This window comes from Artibeus jamaicensis, unplaced genomic scaffold (assembly GCF_021234435.1).
Source record: "Artibeus jamaicensis isolate MK-2021 breed Jamaican fruit bat unplaced genomic scaffold, CSHL_Jam_final scaffold_847, whole genome shotgun sequence".
Taxonomy (NCBI): Eukaryota; Metazoa; Chordata; class Mammalia; order Chiroptera; family Phyllostomidae; genus Artibeus; species Artibeus jamaicensis.
The window spans coordinates 7,725,122-7,752,369 of record NW_026522057.1 but is presented as its reverse complement, the minus strand read 5'-3'; the positions used below and the strand labels follow the sequence as shown (position 1 = coordinate 7,752,369).

The 27,248-nt window shown below is 47.1% G+C and overlaps 1 protein-coding gene across 1 annotated transcript in view; it reads right to left on the bottom strand.

Moving 5' to 3' along the window:
- GRIK3 (glutamate ionotropic receptor kainate type subunit 3) overlaps positions 1-27,248 on the bottom strand; it is a 209,613-nt gene that overhangs the window by 67,056 nt on the left and 115,309 nt on the right. Inside the window, exons 2-3 of the mRNA XM_037149722.2 lie at positions 15,222-15,398; positions 4,452-4,709 (exon numbers count right to left, since the gene is read on the bottom strand). Coding sequence (XP_037005617.2) covers positions 4,452-4,709; positions 15,222-15,398 — 435 coding nt within the window. The remainder of the gene's footprint in view (positions 1-4,451; positions 4,710-15,221; positions 15,399-27,248) is intronic.

Below are 27,248 nucleotides of genomic sequence, written 5' to 3'. Positions count from 1 at the left end.
GTTGAGAGAGGTAGAGCATGTGCTTGGATAGATAAATATATGTGTATATATGTAGATAGGTGTGTGTGCACACAGATACATACATACATATAGATTCAAAAGTCGGTGTAGACAGCAAATTCTCACGGACTACACCTGCCTGCTCCTCTCCAATCCAGGATGGGTGCAGAGACTTACGGAGCCTGAACCAGATGCCACCTCCTCTTCATGCCCTGCCCTCTGCCACATTGTGAGGCACAGGACATAATCTTCCCAAGTTAGTAACCTGCTCCCAGGATGCAGGCACAAGTGGCGGCTCCACACTCCACTGCACCAAAGGTGGGACTGGGTAAGAGCAGGTGGTGTCTGTGCCCAGCCCCCACCGCATGCCACCCCACCCCCAAGGGCAGACTCTGCAGTAGACCTAACCCATTCTTCCAGCTCAATGCAACCACCTCCTGCATGAAGCCTACCCCTACTGCTCTGTCCAGATGCGATCTCCTCCTCTCCCAACTCGGTGGCCTACTGGCTTAGCACTAGCCTCTTCTGGCCTCATCTCACTCCCCTGGTCCTGCCCCAAACTCCTTCACATGTGGGGCTGCGTCCCCATAGTCCCCAGCACAGGATGTGGGACTTAAGTGGTACTCACCACAAATTTCCATAATTGGATTGATTTGCTGTTTTTTTTTCTCCCCATACTGAAAAATCCATCCTCTACCTTAGCATTTTGCAAAACCGCTTAATCTGGGGACTTCCAGGGAAAACTAAATGTCATTTCCTAGAGACAAATGGCTTGCAGAGGTCTAATTAAGTTCATTTCCGTCCCTATTTCAAGGTTCATTGTTGCTGATGCCTCTCTGCTTAGCCTGGAAGCAAGCCTGCTGGCTGCTCTCTCTACCCTCAACCCCACTGCAGGGAGAGGCTGGGCCAGCCCAAAGCCAGGGGCCTGAACCAGTCCTTACCCACCACCACCACCTCCACCACCTGCTGGACCCCTTGCTTGCCCTCAGGGCTCAGTGTCTGAGAGCTGGCTTCACCGAACACTCACTATGCTCCACTCCCCCAACAACACCACTCTGATACTCCTTTGGGGGACAACCTTCCTACTCTCTGAGTCCCTAGGACCAGGAAGGCTCTATCCCCAGCTCCCAAGGCACAGCATGTGACCCCAGCATGGCCAATCAGGCCTCAGTATGGGCTCATAGATGGATATGTGACACCACCAGCTGGTCTTCTCAGAGTGGCTCCCAGGATGTGCTGGAGTAAATGTGATATGTATCCCCTTTTCCACTGAACTCAAAATAAGTGGGAGGTAAACCTGGGAGTCACCACACAACCTGAGAGAGATTCCAATAGGGCAGAAATCAGAGGCCAAACAGAGAGAAAATAAGTTCTAATGGTACCTATTTGAGCTTCTGGATCAAACAGCACCTGAAGCTAAATTTACTTCTGAACTTTCCAGTTAAGGCAGCCAACAAAATCTGCCCCCCTTTTTTTCTTTAACTAGTTTGTGCTGGATTAAGTTTGCAATCAATTATTCCAGTGTCTCCTGTCCGAACAGAGTCCCCTGCCCTCTCAGTGACTCCACCCCCCAGACAACCCACTTCAGAAGCCTTCCAACAGAGAGCCCCTGTTCCCAAAGCTGTTTTAGGCACACATGCTTGGGTCTGTTCAGGCTCTCATTCCCGTTCCTGAGGGCTGGATATCAGGAAAGCAATCAGGTTGGGGTCCTTCATTTCACTGTGCTGGGAGGACAGAATATAACCCTGGGATCTAAGACTCTCAGAGAGCTCCCCAAATGAGCTTTGCCATGGCTATGGGCATCAGAAAGCCCTGCCCCCTGGAAGGTCTCAGATTCAGGTGGCTGGGTTGGGAGGGTGCTCCAGAGTCCTGAGTGGCTAGATCTAGATCAACAGGGGCCCAGGGCCTCCTGACACCAGACTTGATGGGCAAGAGGACAAGATCTTTGTAAGCCTTAGCAGAAGAGGGAGTGGTCACGAGCTCCCTCCAAACACACATCCAGTCTTACCCTTCCCAAACTAATCTCAGAAATTTTTAGTTTGGCTGACTGATGCTGCCCACTCACACCTGTTACCCCACAAAGCCCCAAGTGCACACTTTGCTCCCACTTGCTCTGTTTTCAGACCCATGCAGAGCATCAATAGGCATATGGGCTTTGGGGACCCAGGACATGATGACAGGGACAGACTAGATGTGGGAGCAGAGGCCACCAGAGTCTTCCTGCCAACCAAGTGCACTGCCCCGTGTAATGTATGGTGACCCACATTCTCCAGCAGCAAATGTCAGACCTCCTTCCCTTGAATGTGCTCCCCAAGGAGACTAGAAGACTAGGTCCCCAACCTCAGCAGAAGGTTCTTTTGTTTGCCCAAGATGAGCTTTTCTTCCTGGCCGCTTCCCTAATCAATCTCTCTCAAAATATCTGCAGTGAATCATGTTGGAATCACGCTTTTCACTTACAAAGCACTTCTGCATTCATTACCCGACTTCACCATCTCCCTGTCCTAGAAAGCATGCAGATGAGGGACTTTTGTGCCGATGTGACAGAGGAAGGGAGTGGAGGCCCAGAGAGGTTCAGTGACCCTCTCAAGGTTTTGCAGCATGCTAGCAATGGGGTCAAAATCAGAGATCCTATCTTTCAGTTCCTAGACCAAGTCATCAGTACATAAACCCATCATAAATCAAGCAGCATCTGTACTGCAAAAAGATAACTGGTATAGCCTCTTCTAACATGCTAAGAGAATCATGATTTTGTCTGGGAGGCAATGTGCCAGTCCCATGGGATTACGTGATTTAAGATTGGGAGGAGCCAGTCAGCAGCAATCCCATTCCCATTGGACTGTGCTTCTGGGTAGCAGGCATGCCTGGTGAGCTATACTGAGTGGTCCTCTGCTGGGAGGTTCTGGGACTGGTTTGCCTCCCATAAGAGGCATGCATCACATTAAGAAAAGTCCATTGGCTCCTCCCATACTTGAATCCTCTCTCCCAGACAGGCTGTCCTCTTGATACGACTGCCATGCACAGGCAGCCCTTCTCCTTGCTTATGCTGCTCCCCCTCAGTTATGCCCTCCCGACTCCTCTCCCTGTCCACCCTTCCTAAGACCCAGCTCATTCACATCTCTGTCCTCTGGTAAGTCAGTCCAGACTAGCCAAGGCCATAGAACTTCCTCTCCCCAAGCATCTCAAGCCCTGATGTCATGTACCTGTCACTCAACATTTAGCCCTGGTAGCCCGGAATGACCAGTGACCTCTGGGTGGACACCTGCTGCCCTATGACATGATTAACTTTTCAAAATAAGACGATGGTATACATCCTCATTTCTTCTCCCTTACCAATGCCCAACACACTCTTTCCTAATGAAATTTAATTATCATTTATTTCAACTTGATTTTCAATTTGATTCAATTCGCTTCAGTTCAACAAATCTTTATAAACATCGGCATTGTACCAGGCCTTGTGCTCAACCCTGCAGGCACAGAAAGCTCATGGCCCAGAAGCAGACATGGGCTCAAAGACAATCGTAGTGTTGTGTTATGACCAATAAATCTGCAGGGCTGCAGAAACACAGAGGTGACCTGGAGCTGGGCAGGTGTGCCCCTCAATGGTAGCGACCTTGTGCAGGGGGCCCTGAGAGGGGTGGGGGTCCCTGCCCTCCAGGATCTTCTGGCTGGTGCTTTGGGTACAGCAGGATATCAATAGAGGCTGGTAAAATCCTGAGCTAGACCAACAACTTGGGAATGTCTTTTCTGAGGGTTTGTTTCTCCCTGTGATTACCAGTTCGCATTAGGAGGTCGTTGAGCAGACATTGAATCACTGGCAGCTGAGAGTTGGAGGACTCTTTCCAGGCTGGACGCTGGAGCTCTTGACTTGATGCATGGGCAGAGAGGGCCAGATGGGTTAAGTGACTTGCCAAGGTCACTTTCTTTTAAGAGATGGGGCTAAGAAACATCTTGTGACTCCAGTTGTTGGAAGGAAAATGGAGAGGAAACAGCCCTGTGCTGCCCAGCTAGTAAGCGTCAGAGCTGGCACACATGCACTGTGGGTTTGAGTCAAAGGTTGTGCTCAGAGGCAGCAGGGCTGGATGTGTTTGCTGCAGATGGAAACGTGCGAATGTAAGAGCAGGCAGGTGTGGGTGTGGGTGCTGGGAGCAGGGCGAGTGTACTGAGTATGGATTTGAGCATACTGCTGGGGTGGAGGTGGGTGGGTAGGGAAGGTGTGATGCAGGAATGAGGCAGGTGTGAGATAGGCTGGGGCTGAGTGAGGTGGGAGTGAGGCTGGTGTGCACAGGGCTGTGAGTGCAGGGACAAGTGTCCATGTGATGGCGTGAGGCCTGAGTGTGAGAGAGGAGCTTTTTTCCAGGGGCAGTAGAGTTGGGTGAGCAGTCAAGACCCTGATTCTGGGTTTCTGCCCACCTTTCACCCTACCTGTGGCCTGGTCAGGCCTAGCCACCCACCTGTACTATCATCATAGACCACGGTGGCCGACCGCCACTTGAGGTACTGGACCAGGTCAAGGATGGCGTGGCTGAGAGAGGCGTAGTCAGGGTAGAGGTTCACGTAGAAGGTGTCCTTGTTGTCCAGTGGGTGGTGCTTCCAGCGCAGCTGGATGTGGGGAACCTCCAGGGCATTGCAGATGGACTGGACGGCGTTGGTGCAGGAGCCCTGGGATGGTCCGAAGATTGCCACCACGCCCAGTGCCAGCTGGTCACAGGCTGCAGCAGAGGGAGGGAAGGAAGGTGCAGGGATCAGTGCTGGGTCTTATCAGGGGGTTGGGCATATTGGGGGCAATGACTTTGGTGATCCCATAAACACATGGAACTCTCTGAGGGTAGATGACTGACAATCTCTCTGAATCTCTGTTTCCTCATCTGGAAGCCAAGGTTGTAATAAACCAGGTTGCCTCAGGGGATTGTAGTAGGTTCAATAATACATATATGACCCTCAGCACAGTGCTCATGAAACAGATGTGATGGTTGCTTTTGATGTTGTCATGGTCATGATTAGTGTCACCAGCTGTGTACCGTGTCCTGTTCTGTGTGGGAACTTGAGAGACAAATAGAAATGAAATAGCTACTTGCTGATGAACTTTAAACTTAAACCTCCAGCCCCAATCTGTTTCCTAAAATCTAACTAGTACGTCTCATCTGTCACTGAGCACTGCTCCTTGGATGTCTGAGACACATCCCAGACCTAATAAGTCCAAAATGTAACCCTGTCTTTTCTTCCCAGACTCTCCCATCTCAGTCGATGGCAGCTTCACTTCTCGCCATGTCCAGTGCTTTGTGCCAAAACCCCTGGTTCTGTCTTGACTCTTCTCATTCTCTCATATCCTGCATCTCAATCCAACATCAATTCCCGTTGCTTCACCTTTGAAATATATCAGGATCCGACCACTTCTCGCCAGTCCCTTGCTGGTGTAGGCCACCATCGTCTTTCGCGTGAAAGCTCCACCAGAGACTTCCAGCCTCCTCAGTAACCCTCTACACCATCTATCCTGTGCCCAGCAGCTGGAGAGAGCCTTGATCAACCTAAATGGATTATATCACTCCTTTGTTCCAAGGGCTCCCGTTCCACTCAGTGTAAAAGCCAAGTCCTTAACAGTGACCAACAAGGCCCTACTTGCTGTAGCTCCTCCCCACCCCTGTCCCCAGCATCACCACCCCACTACTTTTCTGACTTCCTCTCCCATCCTTCTCTTGTCTCACAGCACTCAAGCCCCACTGGCTCCCATGGTGTTCCTCACACATTCTAAGCCCGCTCCTGTCTCAGGCCTTTGTACCTGCTGTCCCTTCTGGCAGGACTGTTCTTCATACTCTACTTTATCTCTTTACTAAATGACCACCAGAAGTCTTGTTCATTTTTAGACTTCTCCTCCCACTTGAACATAAGCTCCAAGGAGGCAAGGGCTTGCTCTATGTTGTTTACTGCTGTATCCACAGTGCTTGAAACAGTACCGGTTTGAGTAGGTGCTTAATCAACATCTGCTGAGTGCACAAATACTGAATTTTTTTACTTCAAACACTTCACATTCTTGGGGGAGGCCCAAGAGCTCAGGCAGATCAGACAGCAGATGCTTCTGGGAAAGTCAGCATCAATGGGCACAGCGTAGCATGAAATGAGCAAACCCACGGCAGCTGGGGCTCGTACAAGGATTGTGCCTGAAAGATCCATAAAATGAACCTCTCAGGGGCATCAGGGGGAGGGCTTCCCAGGAGCCACTGCCCTTTCTTCTGGAAACTGTCTCTACTTTTCCTTCAGGTTCCACTGATTTTTTCACTCCCAGCCCGTGAGGTGTGGGAGAGTGACTAAGACCCTGGGCCACAGCTATTGGTTTGTAGGATGGTCATGTGACCAGTCAGAGCTAATGGGACCTCTGGCCCTGAGAAGGGGGCACATTCTTTCTGTAACTGGATTTGGAGGGAGGTAAAATCTGGAGGTACAGTAGCCACCTTGTACACACAAAGAAAGCTTGGTGCTTGTCTTTGAATGGAGTCAGTCTGGCGGTGAGCAGAGCCAAGAGAGAGAAAAAATTTGAGCCTCTGATCAGGTAGAACCCTGGATTTTGGTTACATGAACTAATAACTTCTCTTCTGGCTTAAGTCAGTTAGAATTTGGTTTTCTGTCACTTGCAAACAGGAGAGCCATAGCTGAAGGGCATCAGCAAACTCACCAGCCTGTGGCCACAGGAATGAACTACATGCACATGTATGAATACAGGATGCATGTAGGGGAAGGCAAGACAGAGCACCGAAACATAGATACCTAGTGGATTCAGATGCATCCTGGCTGCCTCAAGGGACTCAGAGAATGACTTACTGGCATTAGGTCCACCCCTAAGATCTGCAGGCCCAGGGCCAGAATACAAATGGAGGCCCATTACTGTACAGCTAAATAGTTAAATGTTATAAGCTAACAAACTGTTATATAAAACATCCCCCGTCCCCCCACCTTGACAATATGCCTTCAGGACAACCTGGATAGTCAGGATATAACAGCCTGGAAAGTGAGGATGGAGACTTCTCACATGTAGTGTTGGGGGAGAGGTGGCACCAACCCTACCCTGTCCCCTCCACTTTGACCACTGGCTCCACCTTATATCATAGGGGCCTCTCCTCTCTGTGTGGACATCCCTTCCCTTACATCTGAGTTTCATCTATACCTATACCAACACCTGCCCCTTGGTCTCACTTAGATAGGGCCTGCGAAGGGGACCATGGCAGCATGGCTTCCTCCTTGTAGGATGGCCCAGGAAAGAGGTTCATGTAGCACCACTGGGCAGAAAAATTCAGGGTTCTAGACACTTGGAACAAACACTAGAGTGGCAGCATACAGGGTCCTAATGGGCAAGTCCCCTTGGTCCCACTGACCCCTTGTTCTGGGAGGTGATGTCGACTAGAAGGAGGTGAGGGTAGCATCTTCCAAAGCACAGGTTCTGGGAAAGGGGTCCTCTTGCCTGGGCTAAGGATGGTACCAATGGATCCAAGGATACAAGGTTGTGTTGAGTCAATCACAATGTGTGATTTTTTAGTATTTTCCCTCTCTGCTGATGTATATTCCCTCACCCTCACTGCTTCCTGGGAACATGAGATATTGTAGAAAGTGTTTATTTTTCCTGAAATTTGTACTTCCCCCAAGAAGACCAGAGAATGCCATTCATGGCGTAAGTGAAAGATACTGAACTCTGCAGGGGTTGGGGAGGGGCTAGTTATTGTTAAGAGTCTGCTGGAACCACCTGGAACATGGGACAGGGTGGCCCTGTATGGGAGGCTGTGGGGCCAGTACAGAGAGCATCTCTTGGGTTAGCAGGATTCCTCTGGCCAATGTCAAGTGCAGAAGAGGATGCACAGTGGGGAATACAGTGCCTTCCTGATGCTTCTACAGTTGTGGGACTGGAGGCCAAGTCAGGGAAGCACTACTTTTCCCTGTTATCATCACCCTAGAGCCAATAAACCTGAGCAGCACTCCATGCAACTGTGTGTATGAGACAAACACAGTGATGATAAATGCTGCAAAAACAGGAACTCTGGGTGTGTTGGTAAGCTGTCCAATTTAGGGACAGTTCTTCCTTTCAGTGCCTTTGACCCAAGGAAGCCAGTCTCTGACCTGTACTCTCACTGCCCGTTCATGCTGCTCTACTGCTGGCTGGGTGTGTGGGTGTCTGTTCTCACCACTTTGTCCCCTAAGAGCAGGTGCTGCCTGAAGGAAGAGACCACGTGTGAGTAATTTTGTAGCCGTTTTGGAGGCTGGATACCAACATGAAGGAGATGGTGACACTGAGTACGTGACAGTTGTCCAGGCCCAGTCACTTTTTCTTACTCAAGCCAGAGGCCATGAGAACCTGATAAAATCTGCAGGTTGCTCTAATGATCTACCTCCTGTCTTTGTTTTGAACCTTCTCGCTGTCCTCTGATATCCCTAGTTTCCATCCCATCACCTACTGTCTCTGCTCTTTCTCTTTTCCTTCTAGGACCTTTCAACTGATGACTTAGCCAAATGACGTGTGTGTCTCATTTCCTCTCACTACTATCTCCAAGAACCTGTGTTTTGGATTTTCCCCTCTGATCTAGGTCTTGAAGCAGGTAGGTGAGAGCTGCCCTGCCACCCATCCCCAACCCTTACCCAGCTCAGCCTTTTAGATCATGGCCACCTGCAGGCCCAAGGTCTGGGCCTTCCCGTTTGACTGATGCAGGGGAGAGTGGACCAACCACAAATTATGATGATGTGGAGGATTGTCAGAGTGATCTTGAAGGAAGTAATTTAGATTTTGACACTGGTTGTAGTGCTAATGGTAAAGGAAATTATAATGATCATTGAGACAGTGAAGACTATATTGTAGGGCTGTTGATGATCCTGGTGATACCATTAATGAGGGTGGAACTGATGATGATGTTGATATTGTAAAATAGTGGCAGAATGATGATGAGAGGATTGATGATGATAAATATGCCAATGCCATGATGGTGACTGTAGCGATAATGGTAGAAATAATGATGATGATGTAAAAGTTAATGAGGGAGGAGGTGATAATAATTTGAATGGTGTTGATAAGATTGGTGATGATGAAGATTCCATGCTGTGACTATAGGAATGTTGATGATGGTAGAGATGATGGTGAGCATGTGAGTGATGATGAGGCTGGGGATGATGATGATGCTGTTATGGCAATGATAGCGATGATGATAGTAGGGGTGGTGATGATGGTGTTGGTGGTGTTGATATGATGACAATGACCACACTGGGTTTCATTCTGCTGGAGATGTAGTGATCAGATCTGACTGTTGGGTGTTAAGAGGCATCAGCCCTGCCTTTTACCTATTCCTTCTCCTTGGCCTCTCTTCACATCCCTATTTCTGTCCCCTCCATGTTTCTTCTACTCTCTAATAGTCTTCTGGTCTGGATGAACACTGTTTTCTCAAAGGGACCAGGGCAGGGGGTATAGCAGCAGCAGCAGCAGCAGCAGCAGCAGCTTTATCTCCAGATGTTTCCAGGGCAGCAGCCAACCCTTGTTCTGGCAACCCTGAGCACACACTGCAGTAATTACATTATTTGTGGCTCCAATTTTAAATCCATTTTCTGGTCATTTTACAGTAACTCAGTGGTTCACAGTCATTGCAGGAGTCCACAGTCTGAATGCAGTTCCCCCACCCCCTGTCCATGGCAATTGTAGTAATAGCAAAAATTATCCCAATCAATTTGTGTCTTAAAAGGAATTGAGCAGCCCAGAGAATAAGTGAAGGCAGAGGAGCCTGGGGAGTGCCGGGTCGATTCCAGGCCAGCTCTGGTCAGGCTGGGAAGAAAACACAGACACTCTCTGGGTTTCTGGCTCAGGTGCTACCTTATCTTTTAGTTTTCCACAAAAATATTTAAAAATAGACAATAAGTGAAAGTCCCTTTTAATGGGGAAAGGCTCCATGGGCCTCTGTAGAGGGAAGCACTAATTCAGCCAGAGCTGGCAGGGCAGGTGGTGCCAGGCTCCGTGCCTCCGCATCCCCATCCCCACATGGCCCCGAGGTGGCTGGGTGCAGCTGGTGTGGGGGGACTGGAGATGGGCACCCCTGCCTAGGGAAAATGAATTATCATCGGGTTAATTGGAATTAGGCCCACGTTCACCTCCCTGGAAGAGGCCTAATGATGTGCCTGAGAATATAAAAACCAAAGATCAAAAGAAAAATAAAGATTACAGTATACGGGGTTCCCTTAAGGGAAGGAGGGTGCCCAACGGGGAGCATGATCAAACAGCAGACATGCCTCCAGGGTCAGATAGTGGTGTTTCCAACCACAGTGTGGGTCTGTTTTTGCAATATTATCAGAAGAACATTAAGGGAGAGTGATGGCAGAGAGGAGCTACTTATTTTTTTTTAATTGAGATATAACACAATATAGTAAAATGCATTCATTTTAAGCACAGGCTTTGATGAATTTTGACTTGGAACTTTACTCATGTCACTACTACTTGGATCGAATACAACACATTTCCAAACCTAAGAAGGTTTTTCTCTGCCCCTTTCCAGTTAATATCCACTACATACCATTCCCTCCTCCAGCAGTAACCACTGTTTATTCACTCAACATTATGTCCGTGAGGTTCATTTGTGATATTGTGTGTAGCAAGAGATTGTTCTTTTCTTTATTGTTGATTCTAATTCCGCTGTATAACTATACCCCAATCTCTCCATTCTCCTGTTGATGGACCTTCAATTTATTTCCAACTTTTGGCTATTATCAATAAGTGGTTGGGAACATCCTTGCAGGGATACATTTAACTTTAGCAGATGCTTCCCCACAGTTCTCCTGAGAAGCTGAACCAGTCTGCACTCCCACCAGCATGGTGTAGAAAAACATTCACCACAACCCTACCTTCCACCACTCATAGAAAACTGATTTGAGATAGATCACAGAGCTAACTATGAAAGACAACACAAGAGAGCTTCTAGAAGAGAACAGAGAAGAATATCTTTATGATCTTAGGATAGAAAAAAACAGAACACAAAAGGTGTTAACCACAATGAAAATGTGAATGAACTGGACTTTTTTACATTCAGAACTTCCAAAAGATACTACTGAGAGAGTCAAAAGCAAACTCATCTGTAATAGACATCTGCAATACAAATGTATATATGACCAAGGGCACTTATCCAGAATTTATAAAAGACTCCTACAAATCAGTGAGACAGTGACGAGCAATTCAATTTTTTAAAGTGGTTGAAAGGCTCAAAAAGCACTTCAGGAAAGAGAAGATTCAAATGACCTACCAGCATATGAAAAGACATTCAATATCTCTGGTCATCGGGGAAATGTAAAATGACACCACAATGAGATGCCTACTACATAAACCAACCAAATGGCCCAAATTAAAATAAAACTGATTTTGCCAAGAGTTGGTAAAGATGTGGAGCCACAGCAAATGCTGTCCATGGCTGCGGGAGTTCAAGTCAGTAATGCAACTTGGGAAAACCGTTTAGCTGAGCACACACATCTTATGGCCTCATCCTTCCAGTCCTAGGCATACACCCAACAAAAAATGTGCATACTTGTGCACCAAAAGACATCTATGAGAGTGTTCGTAGCAGTGCTATTTTAAGGCCCCAAATGGAAACAAGTCGAATGTCCAACAGTTATTTTTGTTTTGAAAAACTGTGGTATATTTGTATAATGAAAGATGTGCAGTAGTGAAGAACAACAGATGAATCTTAGAGATATGTCATAGGAAAAAAAAAGCAAGACTCAAAAAATTATAACCTGGTATTCTATTTATGTAAAGTTTAAAAACAGGCAAAACTAGTGCATGGCACCAGCAGTCTGAACGATGGCACTATAGTATGGTCTTGGAAAGGCAAAGGGCAGAAGAGATGGGCAGTGATCACAGAACCACACACGCACACACACACACACACACACACACACCCAAGACCCAGAATTGTGGAAGAAAAGCCCAGAGTGTTATAAGATGAAGCAAGGAGACCTGACCTTGTCTGGGGGTTTGGGGAGGGCTGCCCTGAGGACCAGAAGTTTGAGGGAAGGATGAATTAGCTAGACCAAGGGCCAGGCAGAAGTGATATTTACAAGGGAAAGGGAATTACAGAGGGCAGAGCCTGGGAAAAATCCCTGATGCAGGAGTGCAACAAGGAATAAAAACTTTATACTACTCTGACTAAATGTTAAACCTGACTTGTTACTCTAACCTGATGTTTCTTTTGCAACTAGAACTTGCATGTTAATTTTTATTTCAGTATACTTCACAGCAATCAGCAGTTTCAGTCCCCGTGTGAACCTAGAAAGCAGCCTGACGTCAGAACACCAAGAATTCAGCTGATAAGAAACCAGATGGCCAACTCAAGGATGCTGACCATAAAGATCCACATCAAAGCCTATGGGAAGATGTCTTGCATGCCTACAGTCCCTTTCCCCTGAATTCTTTGCTCTGCTTTCCCTCCCCTCCCTGATAAAAACTTCTGCTTGCATGGAGATGTTAAGATGGGCTTTGAAACAAGAGTCTCCCATCTTCGTGGGTGGCCGGCACTTGAATAAACCTCTTTCCTTTTCATCAGTACCTGTCTCATGAGTTTGGCTTTTGCTGTGATAGGCAGCTGAACCTCGGCTCCATGACAGGAGGAAGCCTGGCACCCTGTGGATGGCAGGCATGGCTAGACCTTGGAGGCTGGGTGAGCAAGTAGCACAGATGTGGCTGGAAGGTCATGTTGGGGCTCGACTAGACATGGACTCTATGGATGATTTAGGGAAAAACGATGGGACATACCACCCAGGGTTTTAAGCAAACAAGTCAGATGACCTGGTGGAGAGTGGAGAGGGGATGTGGCTTTGGTCACTTGGACCAGTCTGGCTGGACTTCTAGAGTTGCGTGTTTCCATCTCAAGTCTCCTTGTCCACCCCAGGCAGCTCTGCATTCTGTAGTACTGGGAGTTTCCACTGGAGAAAGTGCCTTGGAAGGCTCAGAAGCTCTTCCCTAGGCTTGCTATTGGCTGGAGGTCTCTGCACTGAATTGCAAGCACACCACTAGATAGTGATTAAATACAACTTTAGTGTTTTTTAGAAAAAATGGACAGAAGATTCTGTCTAGCATTTTAGGGCAGTTCTGCCCACATGGGCCTCTGTGTTCTGACTCTAAACATTTGTTCTGTGTCCTGACCTTTTTACTTAGCAGTTTTGGTTGAGTTCAGTCATTTTCTAGATGAACAAGGCTGGGCAGAGGATGCCAGCATGAATTCTCAGCAGGGAGATAGATACCTGACTGCACAGCACTGGCTGTGGGGCATGCTGGGGAGGGAGTGGGCAGGGTGAAGGGCATGCCAGCACAGGGGAAGGAAGACGGGCAATAGACCACTCTTTGAGGCTATTAGGACAGAGGGGCTAGAGGTAGGATCCCCTTAGTCTGGGTGCTTGTTGGCTCTGAGACTCAGGGCAATGTTTTCAAAAGATTCAATGTTAGCCATTTTCAACATTGGGGCCTTTCGAACTTCTGTGCACAAGGAGAGAAGAAATGGGGTGGAAGAAACAAGGGCCAGTGGTAGGAAAGTGCTTGTAGGTATGAGGTCCCTGATTTAATGACTCAGCATGTGGAGAGCAAGTCAGTCAATGTAATACAGGCAAAGTCCAATATGGTATCTTATGGGTGCTAGACATGGATCTAAGCACTTCACAAAGCTGTGGACATTCTGCAGATTTGAAAACTGACACACATATTGTCCAAGGTCACACAACTAATATCAGAGCCAACAGGGTGCAAGTCCAGGCAGTCCAGCTGCAAGCCCACACCCTGCTGCCTTTCTGTGATGAAATGTTTGCCCACAGTGGGGCTTTGTGGGTCAACAGAGCCAACAGCAGGTAGCACCTTGTCAAGTCTGCACCTGGGACCTCAGAAGAACTTGATTGGCAACTGAGAACACTTTAGAAAGGCCAAGGGTCCCCTGTGGATGGGCCTCAGTTCTCCCAAGACATATGGATGACACTGTCCCTAAGCTCAACTGACAGGGGTAGTGGACAATGATGCTCAGCCTTCTATTTCCCATTCTCGCCCCATTCATTCATTGAGTCACTCAATGATCATTTCATTGAGCACTTACTATACACCAATCTTCTAGGTGGCAGGGCTATATTGGTTAAAAAAAGAGAGCTGTCCTTTTGGTGGTATTAGAGAGAAAGGGAGAGACATTAAACACACACAATTATTTAAGTATTACTTGTGATAAGAGCTTTAAAGAAAAAAAGCAAGGGATGAGGATATCACACTATAGGAAGGATGACCTTGTCTTCCCTGGGAGTGAGAGTTCTTAGGCCTGAGATTTTTAAATACAGTTTTGTGGAATGCTAGGGCCCTGTGGAAGTTATTTCCAGAGTTGGTTAAGCCTTTAAGTTAAATTTCAATTAACTATATACATAAACCATATATTTTTAAAAGAGTAACAAAAGAATATACTCAAATGTGCCATATTAGAAACTGCTAGTTCATTCAGCTATTGACAAATTACCTTTTCTTTTTCTTGGAATAAAGTTCTCCACCCCTTTCTGTGCAGGGGTTGAAGTTTACTGTAAATATCTTACTGATGAGGAAGGATGAAGCCCCAATTTTTTTCATATTGTTAAAAAGTCAGGTGTGGAAAAAAACTGTTTGAGTTTACTACAACTTGTTTCTATGAATTCTGATTTTCTGGCCAAAATAAAATATGAAACCATTGAATGCTGAGGTCAATGTCAGACTTTAAGTGTCATCCATAGCCTCTGGGGCCAAATGTTGTCAGCACAGAAGCAGCTTTGCTGTTTTTAGTAAGTCTTTTTATGGCAAGTAAATGTTGCACATCAGAACTTATATATATTCTGGTTTATATGCATTTACAATTTTTATATTCTGGGTAGGATTCAATGAAATAAAAACAAACTCGAAATGTCTTCAGTTTAGAGGTGTCAGAGACCTGGGCTGCCCTCCTCACTGCAGGCTCCCCAGCTCCATCCAGGCCCCTCCCCTCACCCCTGATGCCCCTCCCATGGCCCCTCATTCCCTCATGACCTCTGACAGTAGTGCGGGAACTTTTGATGGACAACACACTGCTATTTGGGGGCGACACAGATAAAAATGAACTGGACCAGAGGCAGATTTCAAAACTGTGCAGGAAAATGCTGTAAGCCTAAGTCCACCCAAAGCTTTGGACCATTTTCTGCACCTTGGACAGCAAACCACCCTACTTCAGCAGACAAGTTGACATACTCACCCTTTTTGGTGGCTTCGAAGCTATCATGGAAGTGAATCCTTTGGATGTCATAGGTCAAGGTTGTGTTGGGCAGCAGAGTCCTGTTCCTGTTGATGATGTTGGCAGAGAATCGAAAGGCATGCTCCTCAGCATTCATGACCTGGGCGTTGGGGCCATCGGCGTACTCAAAGATTCCTCCTGTGAGAGATGGGTACAATTGTGTGTGCTGAGGAAGGAGAAGGCACCAACAAAGACACTTGGCCCAGAAGGTTTTATGGACAAACTCCCCCCCTGTGTTCAATAATATCCTAGATAATTCATATACACAGAAATTGTGCTGGAGCATAAGAAATATGAAGACCTCTTAGTTAATTTCTCTAGCAAATTCCTGATAAGAGAGACTGACACACAGAGCCCAAATAAGATCACCAACTTATCAACATCACTATAAAAATTCTGAATAGTGTGCTAGCAAGTAGAATCTGCCAGATTATTACAAGCATAACATACCATGACTTGGCAGAGTTGTATTCCAGGAATGGAAGGGTGGTTGAACATAAAAACATCTATGAATATCATTCCATCACATCAATAGTTCAAAGGAAAAAACCACATTACCAAATCATGCAATGCAGGAAGATATTTGATAAAATCCAATACTTATTGCTGTTATAAATGCTTAATAAACTAGCACCTGGAAGAACACTTCCTTGAAGCATCTTTAGCTCAGATCAGCCTATAATATCACACTAATGGTGAAAGACTAGAGACATTCTCATTAAAAAGGGAGAGAGGGGAAGAATCCACACTACACCATTAACCAATGAAATAAGGGAAAAAACATACCTCTTGGACAGAAAAAAACCCTGTTATTTGAAAGTGATATACATGTCTTCCTAAAAAAAATACCTAAAATAATCCCTAAACATGAAAACTAGTAGGAGCTAGTAGAAGATTCAAGTTAAGTGACCAGTTAGCACAAATTAATAATGTTACTTTATATCAGAAAAACCAGTAAGAAAACTTAATAGCAAAATAATTTTTTTATAATTTTTACAAAATATTAAATAACTAAGAACAAACCAAATAATAAATGTGTACTTCTAGTAATAGCAATGACAAAAACACCTTAAGTGGAAGACGTAAAAGTAGATTTAAATGAGGAGACATGTCACGTTCTCGGGTATTTAAGGGTAGAGGTGTCAGTTTTCTCCAAATTAAAATTTCAGTTTAATTCAATTCCAATTAGCATCATAGAAGGATATTTCTTTTACTCGACAAAATGACTCTGAAATGCATCTGGAAGATGAACTAGGAGATAATAGTCTAAAAAGAGATGAGAGGTGACTTGCACCACCAGATTTAAAATATACTATAAAGCCAAAATAATTAAACCGTGACCTAATGGCATATGAAAACACAAGTAGATCAATCAGATGAGATTAAAAAGTCCCCAGAAAGAGATTCCAGTAGAGATAAGTATTTAAGACATGATAAAGGTGGCTATTTCCAATTAGTAGGTAAAGGATGAGTTATTCAGGAATTGTGCTGAAACAATTATTCAATTATTTAGGAGAAATATAATTTAGATGCTAATCTTAAGCCACATATCAAAATAAGTTTCACACCCTAGCTGGTGTGGCTCAGTGGATTGAGCACTGGCCTGTGAACATAAGGGTCACTGGTTCGATTCCCAGTCAGGGCACATGCCTGGGTTGCAGGCCATGTTCCCAATATGGGATGCACAAGAGGCAACTACACACTGATGTTTCTCTCCTTTTCTTTCTCCTTCTCTTCCCCCTCTCTATAAACAAACAAACAAATAAATAAATAGTTCCAGATGGATTAAAGATTAAATAGCAAGAAAGTAATGGAAGGAAGGAAGAAAGAAAACACTACACAAATACCAAAAAAGAAAGTATAGGTGAATATTACATAATACTGAGGTGGGAGAGGCCTTCCTGGTATTTCTATAAAGTCAGAAATGTAGGAGAAAGATCAATAACTCCACAGAAATCATATAAAATTTGTATTTATCAAAATGACCATAAACAAAACTAAAAGGCAAACAAAAAACTGAGAAACAATATTGGTAACATATATGGCAGTACAAAGGTTGATGATCTTACGTTATAAAAAGCACTTAAACCTCAACAATGAAAAAAGATAAACACTCCAATCGAAAAATATGTAAAGCAGTGGGGGTAGGGGTAGGCAAAGGAGAACACGGTGGGGGGGAATTGGGACAACTGTAAAATAGAACAACAATAAAATATTTAATAAAGAAAGAAAGAAAAGAAAAACTAGCAACCATAAAAAAAGAAAAATGTGAAAAGGGTAAGCATAGATATTTCACAAAAGAAAAAATAATAACACAAAGGAGCTATTAACATGGGAAAAAATGTACATGAAGCCTGATAATAAACTCAGTTTAAACCATCAGTGAGATACCGTATTTTGTTGTTGTTTTTCATGTTTCATCGGCAAACATAAAACAGATTATCACACCCAGCTTTGGTGAAGGAGTTTGGAAACTGACACTCGACTCTTGGTAGAAGTGGGAACTGGCCACCCACCCTCCCGATGGCCATTAGAAATACACCAAAGGCTTTCAACACACTCGTGTCCTGGACTCGATACTCTGGTGACTCCGGTAGTGGGCACACGGTGCATGGGGAGGGGGACGAGAGGGGTCCGACATGAGAAATAGCTGAAAAGCTGTAATGTGCTGTGTATCTCCACATACTAGCAAACATTTCATGATTTGAGAAATACCCATAATGAATGTGTGAGCGACCAGTGGAGGTTAGAAAGCAGGCCATGCAGTGTGGCCCCAGGTCAGAGGAGGAAGAGGAGAAGGCGGGGAGGAGGCAACTGCATCATGGCCATCAGAACGGGAGACATTTCAGGACCACACAAGTGAATAGTCCTTTGTGGCATATTTCTTATATTTTCCAAATGAAACTTTGTTTTTTGCTTCTTAATTTGTTTAAAGAATCAATTTTATTGAGGTATTACCTACTTTAAGAGATTCCACACAATTCACCTTGTTTTAAGTGTACAGTGATTTGGGGGAAATTTACCGAGTTGTGTGACCATCACCAAAATCCAGTCTCTGAACATTTCCATCACCCCAAAGCTCCCTCCTGCCTACTTACATTCAATCATTGTTTTCACCCCCCTCGCCCCAGGCAGCCACTAGTTCACGGTCTGCCTCTAGAGATTTGCATTTTTTGGCACTTCATATAAATGGAATAATGCAATTTGGGGTCTTCGGCATCCGGCTTCTTTCACTTAGCATAATGTTCTTGAGGTTTGCTCGTGCTGTAGCATGTGGTAGGATTAGGGGTGACTTTAATTCCCTTCTTGTTGTTTTTCTGTATTTTCAGAGAAGTTCTGCAGGGAACATGTGTTACATTTCTCATCAGAAAAGCCACCGTGTGATTGTGCGTATGTGTTTAAAGGAAAATACTGATCAAAATAGCATATGACCCAGTAATTCCATTTCTACGGATACAAATTTAGCAAAAGTTAGAGACACATAAACATATTCATGTATAAAGATATTCTTGATATAATATGGGAAACAGAAACAATGCAATGTCTCAAAGTAGGAGGTTATTTGATATATTAAAACCCACCCATATGGCAGAACAATCTGTAGGCACCAACAGTCAGGAAATGGGATGGCTTGAACTGGTGTCTGGGACTTGTTTCCAGGTAATACAGGAGGGATGGAGGTCAAGGGGAGGTGGGTCTGGCTGGATGGGCCATGGCTTGCTGGGGCTGGGTGGTGGGTCTACAGGGGCTCATTGTACTGTTCTCTCTCAGTGTATCTAAAAGACATCCTCTATAATAAAGTATTTTTATTAAAATTTTTTAAAAGATTTTATTTATTTATATTTAGAGGGGAAAGGAAGGGGAGAGGAAGAGAAATATCAATGTATGGATGCCTCTCATGCATTCCCTGCTGGGAACCGGCCTGCAGCCCAGGGATGTGCCCTGACTGGGAATCAAACCGCGATCCTTTTGTTCACAGGCCTACGCTCAATCCACTGAGCTACACCAGCCAGGGCTAAAGTATTCTTTAAAGTCACAGTATAAGTAAGACGAAAACCACGAAGCACGGTAGTGCCATCAGAAAAGAGATATTATGTACATATGTGTATGGCTGTTCTCTGAAAACTCAAGGGGATCGGATGAAAAACAGGGAGCTCCTCCTGGGGCCTGGGTACACACACAGAAAAACGTGTAGCCCCTTTCTACGTCAGCAACAAACAGGGAGAAATTATAAGGGGGAAAAAAAAGAGACCCTCTTCCCAACAGCAACCACAAAAGAAATAAAACAGCTGACAATATATGTGCGATTCCTGTATCAACAAAACTACCAAACTTTACTGGGGGACATAAAGGAGGACTCGAATAAATGGAGAGACATAACTTGCTCCTGGAAGGGAAGGCCCGCTGTTATAAAGATGTCAGTTCTCCTCAAATTAATTTATAAATTTAGTGGAATTCCAATTAAAATCAAAAAGGACATACCAGAAGGGCACACACCAAAATGTTAACAGAGGTGCCTTCTAGAAAGGAAAAGGGAAATGGATTGCTTCTGCTTAGCGCTTTCTCCCCGCAAGTCTGCCCCATTGACTGATAGCCTCGGTAATCAGGGGAAAAGCTTTAAAAAATGCTCTTAAAGAATACCCAGTGACACAGAAAATGCTCATCCTCGCTCCCTCCCACTCAAGCAACAAAATCATATTACAGTATGATTACTATTTATTGAACCAAAAGCACATATTTATATTTATAGAAAAAAGACTGGAAGGATTTGCATCAGCATGTTACCCATGAGTATATCTAGGTAGGAGGGGTTTATGGATACTTTTAGTCTTGCTCTTTGTATTTTCTTCATATTTCTAAATGATTTGCAATAAATGTTTTATTTTTGTTGTTTTAAAATGTAGAAATTTAAGAAGAGAGCCTGGGGAGAAGTCTAGTCATGACAGATCCCTATCACAAGTGAGGGTCAAAGGTCGTGGAACAAAGCCATTTCCTAGGGTTTTACACCTTCTTCCTGGCCTCTCACACCTTGGCAGGTGGAAGGAAAGGAAGAGAGGGGCCGATATCTCTCAAGGGTGATGACACGTCTGAGCCACTGAGACCCAAGCCCTGATGGAGGCTCAGTCTTAGACAACAGTTTGGTTCCATAAACACCCACTGATCCCTGCCACATGCCAACCTGTGCTGGGAGCTGGGGTACCAAGAGAAGTCAGCACTGAGCCCCTGCTCTTCCGGAGGGCTCAGCTGACAATAACCAGCATAAAAGCATGCAGTCATGGAGAGGTGCCCACCACAGGCTCCAGGCACAGCCATGCCTCCATCCAAACCCTTGCTATAGCCACTGAAGTTACTCAATCTTTCCGAGACTCAGTTTCTCCACCTGTAAAAGGGGGTAGATACTCCAAAGGGTTGATTCTTGTGAGGAAGAAAGGAAACTATTACTAAATGCATGGCACATGATGAGGAATTCTTAGAGGAGGAGAGAAACAGTGCTGTCTAGGAAAACAAATACTGAGTTTCCACATTCTAGAGCAGAGGTTGACCAACTTTTTATGCAACTTGCCAGACAGTAAACAGTTTGGCTTTGTGGGCCAGCTGGTCTATTCAACTCTACCATTGTAGCAGGAAAACAATGATGGACAATGTATAAACAAATGGGGGTGACTGGGTTCCAACAAAACTTTATTTACAAAAACAGGTGGTGAGCAGATTTGGCACTCCATATAGATGGGCTGGAATTGGTCCCCTGCTTTAGGGAAGCGCTGCCTTTATCCCAGAGGTAAAAGCACCTTAGGCCTGGATAGAGAAGATAGGACTATCATAGTCCTGAATTGCTGTGCAAAAAAAACCCCCAAAACAAACCAAAAAAACAGATGAGATGTTGAGTTTCTGAATGGGGAGGATGGGAGAGAAGGGCCCAAGAGAAAGGAAATAGGTTTGAAGAAAGCTCAAGAAAAGGGAAAAAGAGGAAGAGACTCTAACTCTGGCCCAAAGGCAGGTGAGGTTGGAAAGACATCCTCCCAGGCAGGGAGAGGCCACGCTAGCAGTGACTCCTGATGGCTAGCTTTCTGTTTGTTGGCCAGCACTGTGCTGCTGCCTCCCTTCCTTACAGGACCCAGCCTTTCGGAAAGTCTGTGGCAGAAAACTGACACCAGCTTGTGCTATTGGGGGACAGGGAAGGAAGGTGGGCAGTGTGCCCAGCCCAGGATGAATCAGGGCAGAGAGAAGACAAAGTTCAGTAGAGAAGGAAGTGAGAGCAAGGGGTGATTAGGAGAAACAGGAAGCTCTGGCGCATCTCAGAGGCAGGAGAGATACGGTCCCTACTTCCCAAACTCAGTGTAAGAATGCGAGTCATTATACTTGAGCATGGAAGGGAAGGGTGACCCCCAAAATCTGAATGGCTTGGGGCCCCGAAGCAACACATATTTAGCTGCAGCCTAGAGTTCAGAGAGTGGATTCTGGATGCAACAGACCTGGGTTTGAGTCTTGGTTCCAGTCATTCACAGACTACTCTTTTCTCTAGAGAACTGATCTGAGCTGAAGGAAGCCACTGTGCCCAGAAGGTACACCACTCGCCTCTGTCCTAGGGGCAGTCTGCAGCCAATGACTGACTCAGGCTGGGGCTCAGAGGAGTGGTCCTCTCGCCCCAGGGTGGGGATAATTCTGTGGTGCAAGTTTGCTCCTGAGCCCCTTCCAAATCATTGCCCTCCACATGCTCCCCTTCCCTGTCCTGCTTTGCTCGCTCCCCTGCTGTTTTTTCCTAAAGGGCGCTCGCTCTTCCCCTTTATCAACCCCCAGGCATCTGAATCCCTGCCTCAGGCTCTGCACCTGGAGGTCCTGACTTAAGCCTGGGATGGCAGCACTCCACACCTACCCGTCAGTGCTTTTGGGGGAAGAGAAGAAGGAACCAAATCTCATCAATTAATAAACCATCAAGGGTTCTTCTTTCTACCCTCTCCCTTCTGGGTCCTCCCACCCCCTTTCTCTCTCGTGCAAGGGGCTTCAGAAGCTCGGGGTCTGATGGGCTGGGTTTCTGCTTTGTGGAGGAAAGGCTGCTTTGGGTCTTGGCTTCTGGAGGGGACAACCCGCCCCACTTAGAGGCAGCTCCCCCATTCAACTGGATTCTCTCCCTTCCCATACATTCCTCATGATCAGTATTTAAAGAGGCTAATAAGTAGGTTGGCACCGTTGATTAATGCATAATCTTAATCATGATTGCATAGTGTAATTGGCATTAATTTGAAGAGCCAGTTCATTATGAAAATAATTTTTGCTGCTTTCTGCTTTAATAAAATGGAGCGGAGGCACCAGGGCTGCTGAGGAAAGGGGATGGGGTATGAGTGTGTGAGTGTGTGTGAGTGCGTGTGTGATGGATCCCAGAAGATGTTTGCAGGGGTGGAGCAGAGGTGCCACTGAAATATCTCTTGAAACAGAATCTTGAGCGGAAGCCCAATGGGTGAAACAAACAACAACACAACGGGTTGTGTGTCAGGGACAATGCCCAGTGCTTTCCATCCGCTCCATTTCAGACGCACAAGAACCTCTACAGCAGGGGTGTCAGACTCATTGTCACCGGGAACCACATCAGTCTCGAGGTTGCCTTCAGAGGGCCGGAGGTAATTTTAGGACCGTATAAATGTAACTACTTAACAGTTAAGCGAGAGCTTAGTGCTGCCGCTAGGTAGACACAAGGGGCCAGGCCAGATAAAACAAGGTGGAGGGCCAGATTCGGCCCTTGGGCCTTGTGTTCGCCACCTGTGCTCTACAGCTACATTAGAGAGAAACTATTATTGGTCCATTTTACATAAGAGAAAACTGAGGCCCAGGGAAGTTAATGAGGTTGTTAAAACCGCTGACTGGCCAATTCTCTTCTACAACCAAAGCCAGCTTGCTAGAGCCAATAGTTAAATTTTCCGGAATTTTGAAAGCTCATTATTAAGCCATTGGCAACTTGAGATTGGCCACAGTAAGAGATTTATACCAAAGAAATAAGTAGGTAATACACATTAGGACTTTTTTTTTTCAGAAGAGCACATTCACAAGCCCACTGCTGCTCAAGCCCACTTCCACCATCTGGGCCCTGGGGGACTTGATGCCATGGTTCCTGAGAAGGCTCTGCAGCCCCAGGGCTCCGCCAAGCACAGCCTGAAGACCACCACTCCCACCTAACCTCATCTGTAGGTGGGGCCTGGGGGCGGGGGCGGGGGAGCAGGGATGGAACTGGCTGTGGCAAGTGGAACCAGCTTCCTTCTTTCTCCCTCTACTATGATATTTTGTTGTATGTTTCAAGAAACAGTCTGTGAACCCTAAGCATAAATGCCCATGTTTTTAAGATTGCTTTTTAAAAAATGTATCTCAAAAAATGTGCCCAAATGCTGGAATTTCCTTGCATCCGAGGTAAGCATGCAGTGGTGGCCTGTGCCAAGTTGAATGTGACCTCAAAAACTGGGATGAAGCATTGTCGCTGCTGCTCTGCCCCCCCTCATCATTCGGGGCAAGGGTCCTGGAGATAGTGCCCCCATCTGCTGGGCAGATGGGCCCTAGAGGTCTCCCAAGGCACAGGTCCTGGGGCAGATGAAGCAGAAGCTTCATCCCTTGCTCAAGCCCATGACCTCATGACTGTTTAGGGCTGGGCTAAAAGTCTGCTGAGATTTTTCTTTCTCTTGAACAACTCTGCAATATTCTTGAATCTGGCTCTTGGAAAAGCTGTCTGGCCAGCCCAGCCTTGAGTTCAGTGCACCCAGGAGGTGCAGGCAGAGCCTGCAGCATGCCACTACCGTCCGGCTGGCAGCAGAGTCCCAGGAGACACTCCCATTCCCAGAACCAGGCCCAGGCACTGCCTGTCCTTGGGGGCCTGATGCGCTTCCTCTTCTAGTCTGCTTTGTTCTTCTTCTGAAATTTCTTAAGTGTTGTAGAGATTAACTGAGACGCTGATCAGGGAGATCATTGCTCACAGCCTCTCCCCGGGGCTGCCTGCCTGTCTGTTCTGATCAGGGTTCTCTCTTCCCTCTGCCAGGGTCCCTGGGGCTCTGTGCAGCCCGTGGGCTGGAAGAACCAGGCGTTTTTCTCTGCTGCACCTGACCGGCACTTCAGGATCCCTGGCAGTGTCTTGGAACTTGCTTTTAGTCTCTCTACGCCCTGGTCTCAGCAGAAAGAAGAGCAGGGGCACGAGTTGGCTGGAGTTCCCCACTACCTACAGTACATGGTTTCTAGGTGAGCAGTGTCCAGCAGAAAAGGTCATGGGCTTTCTGAGGTCATGGGCAAGGAAAGGGAGACAAGGAATATATAAGTCTTTACTTTCATGTTCATTCATTCATTCATTCATCCCCAAGCAGGTAACTGGTTACAACTGTGAATGGGGCACTGTGCTGGCCACTGGAGGAGTCAGAGAGACATCAGGCCTACTGCCAGTCCTTCAGGAGCTCATGGCTTGGAAGAGGCTATGAGAGGTGGGGCATATAAAAACATTGTCAGGGTAAAACCTCTCCATGCAATGGGAACAGCCTACAAAACTGGGGGCACTCAGAGTGTGCTGGGTGTCTTCCTGGAGGAGGCAGCCTCTGATCTTCACAGAGCTGAGCTGTGCAGGGGTATGGTAGCCAGTGGTAGGGAGAGCAGCCTCGGGTGGGTATCAGGGTGATGGAGATTTGTGCTAGGGCAGGGCCAGTGGAGGGAGGGAGGGGCCAGGCAGAAGGGGAGCTGTAGGGAGTGCTTTCCTAGGGTTGGGCAATGATAGAGGGAGGTCGGGTCTAGGGGAGGATACGTGGAAGACGACTCTGGAGTCTGGCCGACAAGGAAAGTCCAGTCTAGCAGGTGGACTCTGCAGCTAGACAGCCTGGGTTTGAACTGACCCCACTGATTTCCAGTTGCATGACCTTGGCCAAGTCCCTTCACTGCTCTGTGTCTCTGTTTCCTCATCTGAAGACAATTAATAGCACTTACAACATAGGGCTATTTTGAGGCTTAAATAACATAAATCATCTAAGGCATACTGTAAACCCTTGATAAGGCAAAACATTATTATTATGAGGTGACAGGGAAGCCGGAGGCCTTTAACTGAAATGGGGGCATCTGGAGAAAGAGCAGATCCGAGGTGAAGATGTGCACTCCTGCGGGGTCCCAGGGGACGGACTCCTGATTGAGTCCCGAGGCCTAGTGGCAGTTGTTTTAATTGATCTGGTGATATGCAGAGCTTTGTCTATACAACTCAGGGACACGCAAGTCAAATATTGCAGAATCGACTGTGTTGGGAGGATGGCTGGAGGCTCCTGTGGCGCTCAGAGGACCTGATGACCGATGGGCTGTCATCAGGCGGGGAGCAGGAGGTAGAGCTTCGGGAGAAAGGGCTGGGAAGGGGTCAGTGGAGGGGCTGGTGAGTAGTGAGCGCCCTTGCCAGAGGGGCTGGAGGAGCGAAGAGGGAGAATCATCTGCGACACCAGCCGGGCTGGCCCACATTCTAGGTGGGCAGAGCCGGCAGGCAGCCCCTTCCCAGTGCAGCCCGGGCTCCCCCAGGCAGCGTGTCTTCCGCTGGCTCTGCCTTCTCACCATTCCCTTCACACCTGTGTCCCTCCACCTGCGCTCTCCCTCTGCCTGCGTCCACGTCCCTTCTTTCTCCGATTCATTCCTGCAAAACTGGCTTCCGTACTTCTCTCCTGAGCCTGGTAGCAGACACTGTCCTCGCGACCTTGTCCCACCCCAGAGGCCTCCTGGACGCGTTTTCTCTGCACGCCTGGGCATTCTCTGGCAATGACAGGGGCCTGCCCAGCAAAGGCCAGGCCGTGGGGGGGCAAGGCCCCGTTTCCTTGCCCCTCAGAGGCACGATCCTGAGGCACAACCTACAGCCTCTCAAAGGGCCCCAGCAGACTCGGGCCTGGCTACCCACAGTGTCGGCCCAGCCTCTTTTCCCTGTGCACCCCCATGCTTCCTGAGCTCCTCTCTCAGATGGACCACTTACACCCTAACTTCTGTTGGGGGCCTGCTTCCCCGAGCTCCGAATCCACCCCGCTGTGTATGCTCACACATGTGGTCACCCGGAGGGGGGTGACACACGGCCCTCCTGCCGTCTCTTTCCGGCGCCCAGGGCCGAACACACTGTCTAGCACAGGGAGAATGTCGAGACACGTTTGATAAAGAAATGCGCACGTAAGTACACCGGCACATGCGCAGATGTTCACTCTGCTTGTTCAAAAGCTAATTCCAGTCCAGGACTTTGATTCATAAGCAAAAAAGCAAAAAACCAACCCAAACAAAACAAAACACACACAAATAGCTTTCAGACCATCTGCCATGAAGATGCCCAGCCAGGCGGACGCCGGGTCCTGCAGCTTTCAGCCCCCTCCGCCCCGGCCCCAGCACGAGCGCGCTCTGACTGGACGAGGAAGCTGCGGATAAGGTGCCCTCGGTGGGCTTCCAGCCAGGCCCGTGCCCCTTGCAGGGATGGAAAGAGGGCCATGAGACTGACTGTGTGGCTGGGTGGCTGTTGGGGGGGCACCAGATTCTCCCTGGCTGTGGGTGGACTCTACGAACGTCTCTAGCTGGGACTCATCTCCAAACCCGGGGCACCTGCTCCACAGTGGCAGCAGCACCTGGAAGACAGCCCTGCCTCCGGCAGCCCCCAAGTGCCAGCCTGCCCACCCACAGCCCTGCCCTGAGAATACCAGGAGGCCCAACCTCAGGCCAGCCTGGATACAGTGTGGGCAGAGGCGAGGGGCAGGAGGCGCCAGGGCTGGGAAGTTAGTGGAGGGGAAAGAGGCAGCCTGTTCTGCATTATTACTCCCATCCTCATCTGTTTCAAATATCAATCGCTGTGCAGGTTAAATACTTATTCAGATGCCTTTTAGCTTAAAAGCAAGCTAATTGATCTCTGGAGATCCTGAATGAACAGTGAAGAAACCGCACTAATTATAGAATCAACTTCCACTTCTCTATTTTGTTTTGTTTCTTCTCTGCCTATACTGCCGTGGTGACAGAAAGGGGCCCGGTGGAGAA